This window comes from Ziziphus jujuba, chromosome 2 (assembly GCF_031755915.1).
Source record: "Ziziphus jujuba cultivar Dongzao chromosome 2, ASM3175591v1".
Taxonomy (NCBI): domain Eukaryota; kingdom Viridiplantae; phylum Streptophyta; class Magnoliopsida; order Rosales; family Rhamnaceae; genus Ziziphus; species Ziziphus jujuba.
In genome coordinates, this window is record NC_083380.1 from 6,185,669 (window position 1) to 6,189,721 (window position 4,053).

General features: G+C 34.5%; 1 protein-coding gene across 1 annotated transcript; it reads right to left on the reverse strand.

The window, feature by feature from the left end:
• Positions 1-1,376: 1,376 nt before the first annotated feature.
• LOC107417487 (receptor-like protein 18) lies at positions 1,377-3,529 on the reverse strand. The gene is made up of 2 exons (XM_060814127.1): positions 1,844-3,529; positions 1,377-1,640 (listed from the first exon to the last, which is right to left on the reverse strand). The coding sequence occupies exon 1, from the start codon at positions 3,527-3,529 to the stop codon at positions 1,847-1,849; it is 1,683 nt and encodes a 560-aa protein (XP_060670110.1). The 3' UTR covers positions 1,377-1,640; positions 1,844-1,846.
• Positions 3,530-4,053: the final 524 nt, after the last annotated feature.

The following is a 4,053-nucleotide window of genomic DNA, read 5'->3' on the forward strand; positions in this document are numbered from 1 at the left end:
GTATCTCTTTACTCTTTCTCACTGCTTTTTCTTTACACTTTTTTCCCTTTTTTTTTTTTTTTTTTTTTTTGTTTTTTTTCCCTCTCTACCTCCTTTCTCAACACCTTCTACTTTCGCTCTAGTTTTCTACTCTGTTTCTTTTTAACTTTCTCTTATTGCTTTTTTTTTTTTTTTTTGGCCCTCCATTTTTCTTTCCATTTTCTTTTACTAATTTCTTTGTGCTCTTTATCTCTAGTTTACTTTCAAAGTGAAGTTATTGCCATAGGGTAAAATATTTATTCCACTTGCTATTAATGCTTCGATTTGATATGTCCTTAAAAAAATTAAATGTAAAAAAATAAATAAATAAATAAATAAGCTATACTTTTTTTATTAGAACTATACTATCATTATAATATACACGAAAAACAAGGTAAAATGAAACACATTAAAGAAACCAGCCATTAAACAAATAAAAAATTAGTAAAAGAAATATATATGTACAAAAAGAACATTTTAGTCAATTAGCAAAACAACCTAAAATACACATAAAAACAAAATAAATAAATAAATAAGAAATTAACAAAATTTTGATATTCTTTTTTAATTAATATTGCTAAATTTTAATATGTATTGTAATTTTCTCTCAATAAAAAGCTTTTTAAAAGAATATATTTTGAAATCTTAGTATATTTTTAAATTTTCATATAAGAAAAACAGAACTAAGGTAAATTTTTCATTACATGTAATAATTATTAGGAAAGTAGTATTAAAACACTCACGTCTGATTAATTCCCATTAAAATCATTGCAGAAAATAAATTTTTTTAAAGAGCTATATATATATATATATATATAATGCGCCGGAAAAGAATTGATTTTTTTTTTTTTCTTTTAAAGTTTCTTATCAGATTAAGAATAGCATGGCATCTAATCGAAATGATAACGTGTGAAGCAGTGAGCTTCTATGCAATGAAAAAATGAAAACCAGAAATGACTAAAGGCATTGCCTGTTGCTTGAGTTGACAAAAGGTTTTGTTTGTTATAGTTTCTAATTACATTTTTGTTTACATGCATAACTAATTAATGTTGTTTCTGGAACTGGAAAGTTACAAGGCTAAACAGGGGCATGTTCTGTTTTTTTTTTTGTTTTGTTTTGGTAATTGATTTTTCCTGATTTTTTTTTTTTTTTTTTTTTTCCTTTGTTTGGGTGGATTCAAGTAAGAATGTCAAGAAAGCAAAAAAGTTAGCTCCCCCCCCCCCCCCCCCCCTTGTAAAATAGTTGCAACAACCTCAAATGTGTGAAATTGACACAATGAAGTAGCAAAGGATATGCATGTCAATATGCTAGCTAATATGCTTCACGGTACCTAACCAGAAATTTCACAAATATCGAAAGGCTGAAAACTGGTAGAAATTAACATTTACTATAATATTGATCGAACACAGCTTTTAAAACCATCACAAATTATAGAAGGTTGGGATAGTGAAGCATAAAAAAGAAATGTACTACTTATAATTATATAATCTACGAGGAAACCACCCTTCTCCTGCATCCTTTCAATAGTGTCCCTGAAATTCACTTCCAAAGAAATAAAGTTGACATTGAAAACCTCTTTGCTTTCTCCTTGAATATTTGGTCAAGCTTCTCACCTTCCCCAACTGGAAGTAATTACAAACAGAAATGACATTTTCTGAGTTTAGTACAGTTAGTAGATGAGAAACACATTGTCGAAGAAACATATCATTATTTAGGAATGAAACTTTAGAAGTACTATTTATCAAAAACTCGCTTTGACAAGTAACCTGACATCAACAAAGAAAGGAAAGCAGATATAGTAGCAAACTGAAGAAAGAAAACATACTCTTTATCTTCGTCGCTGATGCCCTTTAGTTCTCTGCTTCATGTTTCTATATTTCAACCACAGATATAGTATTCTATCCACAGCTTTATCAACAACATCAAAGTAGGCTGCACTCCAAGATTTTCTCATCGCCATTATCAAATACGGGAGAAGAATTCCAGCTGCAAATCCCAGTCCAATGCTCAAATAAAACCACTTATCAATGAAGCTGTCACCATTACCAGTATCCACGGGAGTCATCCATCCCTTATCTGGTTTCTCATTTTCGTCATCACCTGGACATTTTACCGCAAGTGGACCACCACAAAGGCCAACATTTCCAGCAAAAGAGGATGCATTGAAAGTGAGCATATGATCATTATCAGGAATAGGACCAGACAATTCATTGTTTGACAGATTCAGATACCCCAGGAATGAGAGTGACCCTAAGCTTTGAGGAATAGCACCGGAGAACCTATTACTCGAGAGATCAAGAGAAGACAATTGCTTCAGCTTCGAAATGCTCTTGGGAATGTGACCAGTGAAACGGTTTCTTGACAAGTTGAGAACGACCAAACCCAACAAATTTGTCATCTCTATAGGAAGATCTCCACTCAAGTTATTCCCTGAGAGGTCTAGCATGGTTACAAGAGAGAGGGTCTTGGTGTATCTTAAAAGTTGGCCTTTCATATTTACAACAAAGCTTTCATAATAGTTGCCAAACTCCATGGTACCTATGTAGCCATCAGTATTTTTCCCATATGCGGCATTTTGGTAAATAGGGGCAGCCCCATACCATAGATAACGGTTTATGATTTGGGCTTGTAACATAGCGTTGAAATGTCCAAAGCTAGCAGGAATACTGCCTGTCAACTGATTTTCTGCTAGGTCCAGGATCTGTATTGAACTTAAATTTGATAACAGAGCCGGAAGTTCTCCTGAAAAGGAATTAGACCTCAAGCTAAGAATTCTTAGACTTTCAAAGCCTTTCCCAATCCATGGTGGAATGCTACCATTTAATCTGTTGTTCCCAAGACTTAGGGTCTCCAAACTCGATAAGTTTTCGAAAGATGATGGGAGCTGTCCGTGGAACTTGTTATCATTTAGGTGCAATGATTTAAGCCCACTTAATTGACCCAAGAAGGTAGGAATGGTTCCAGACAAATGGTTATTACTAAGGTCTAGTGCAGCAAGACCAGAACAATTTCCAATGCTTGATGGAATACTTCCTATTAAGTTGTTATTGGAAAGATCAAAGACTTCAAGTACAGGAACAATGTTGCCTATCCAAGCAGGAATTTCTCCATTTATCTGGTTGTTAGCAATAGAAAGGAAAACAAAGGTACCACCGGTAATATTCCATTTATTTGGAATATTACCAGAAAATTTATTTTTGGATAGATCGAGTAAGTAAAAGCTGCCACTTGGAATAGGAACAGAACCACTGAAGTTATTTGAGCTGAAATCCACAACTACACCTGATAGGTACATCGATATAGGGGCATGTGAACCAAACTTTAATGGACTTGGTAGTTGACCTGCTAGTTGATTAAAAGAAAGATTCAAATGTGATAATGAATAAGAAAATTCCCAAAACCAGTAAGGTATGGAGCCAGAAATGCTAGCATTTGAGAAATCCAAATGGTCGACATATTTTTGTGACTTGAGCCAAGTCGGAAATGAGGGACCCAAATGGCAGCAACCCATTCCAAGAAAAGAGACCTGGAACGGAGGAACCCAGTTGGAATTGACATCCAAGGTGAAAGAGTTTGAAGACAGATCTAAATGCCTTAGCTTTTTTAGCTTTAAAAAATGCGCTTCAGTAACTATACCTGTCAATTGATTGAATGAAACATCAAAGTACTCCAACTCAGAAAGCTGTCCCAAACTCTCTGGGAGGGTCCCATTTAGCTCATTCCCTCCTAGAAGCAGAATAGTAAGATTTTGCTGTAATATTCCAAAAGAAGTTGGGATGGGACCATATAGAGAGTTATTGGACAAATCAAGCTCAAGAAGATTCTCGAGCTGAGCTAGCCACTCTGGTAATTTACCAACCAATTGATTGTCTGACAGGTACAATAATTGCAGATTTGGTAGTGGCCCCCTAGAAAGATTTTGGAGTGATCCGAAAGAAGCTGGGATACCACCATTGAGAGAGTTATAGGACAAATGAAGCTCTACAAGATTCTCAAGTTGACCCTACCATTCTGGTAAATTACCAACCAAGTGAT

Excerpts from the sequence above, each read along its gene's own strand:
- LOC107417487 (XM_060814127.1), bottom strand. The coding sequence starts at position 3,529 with ATGGGTTGCTGCCATTTGGGTCCCTCATTTCCGACTTGGCTCAAGTCA.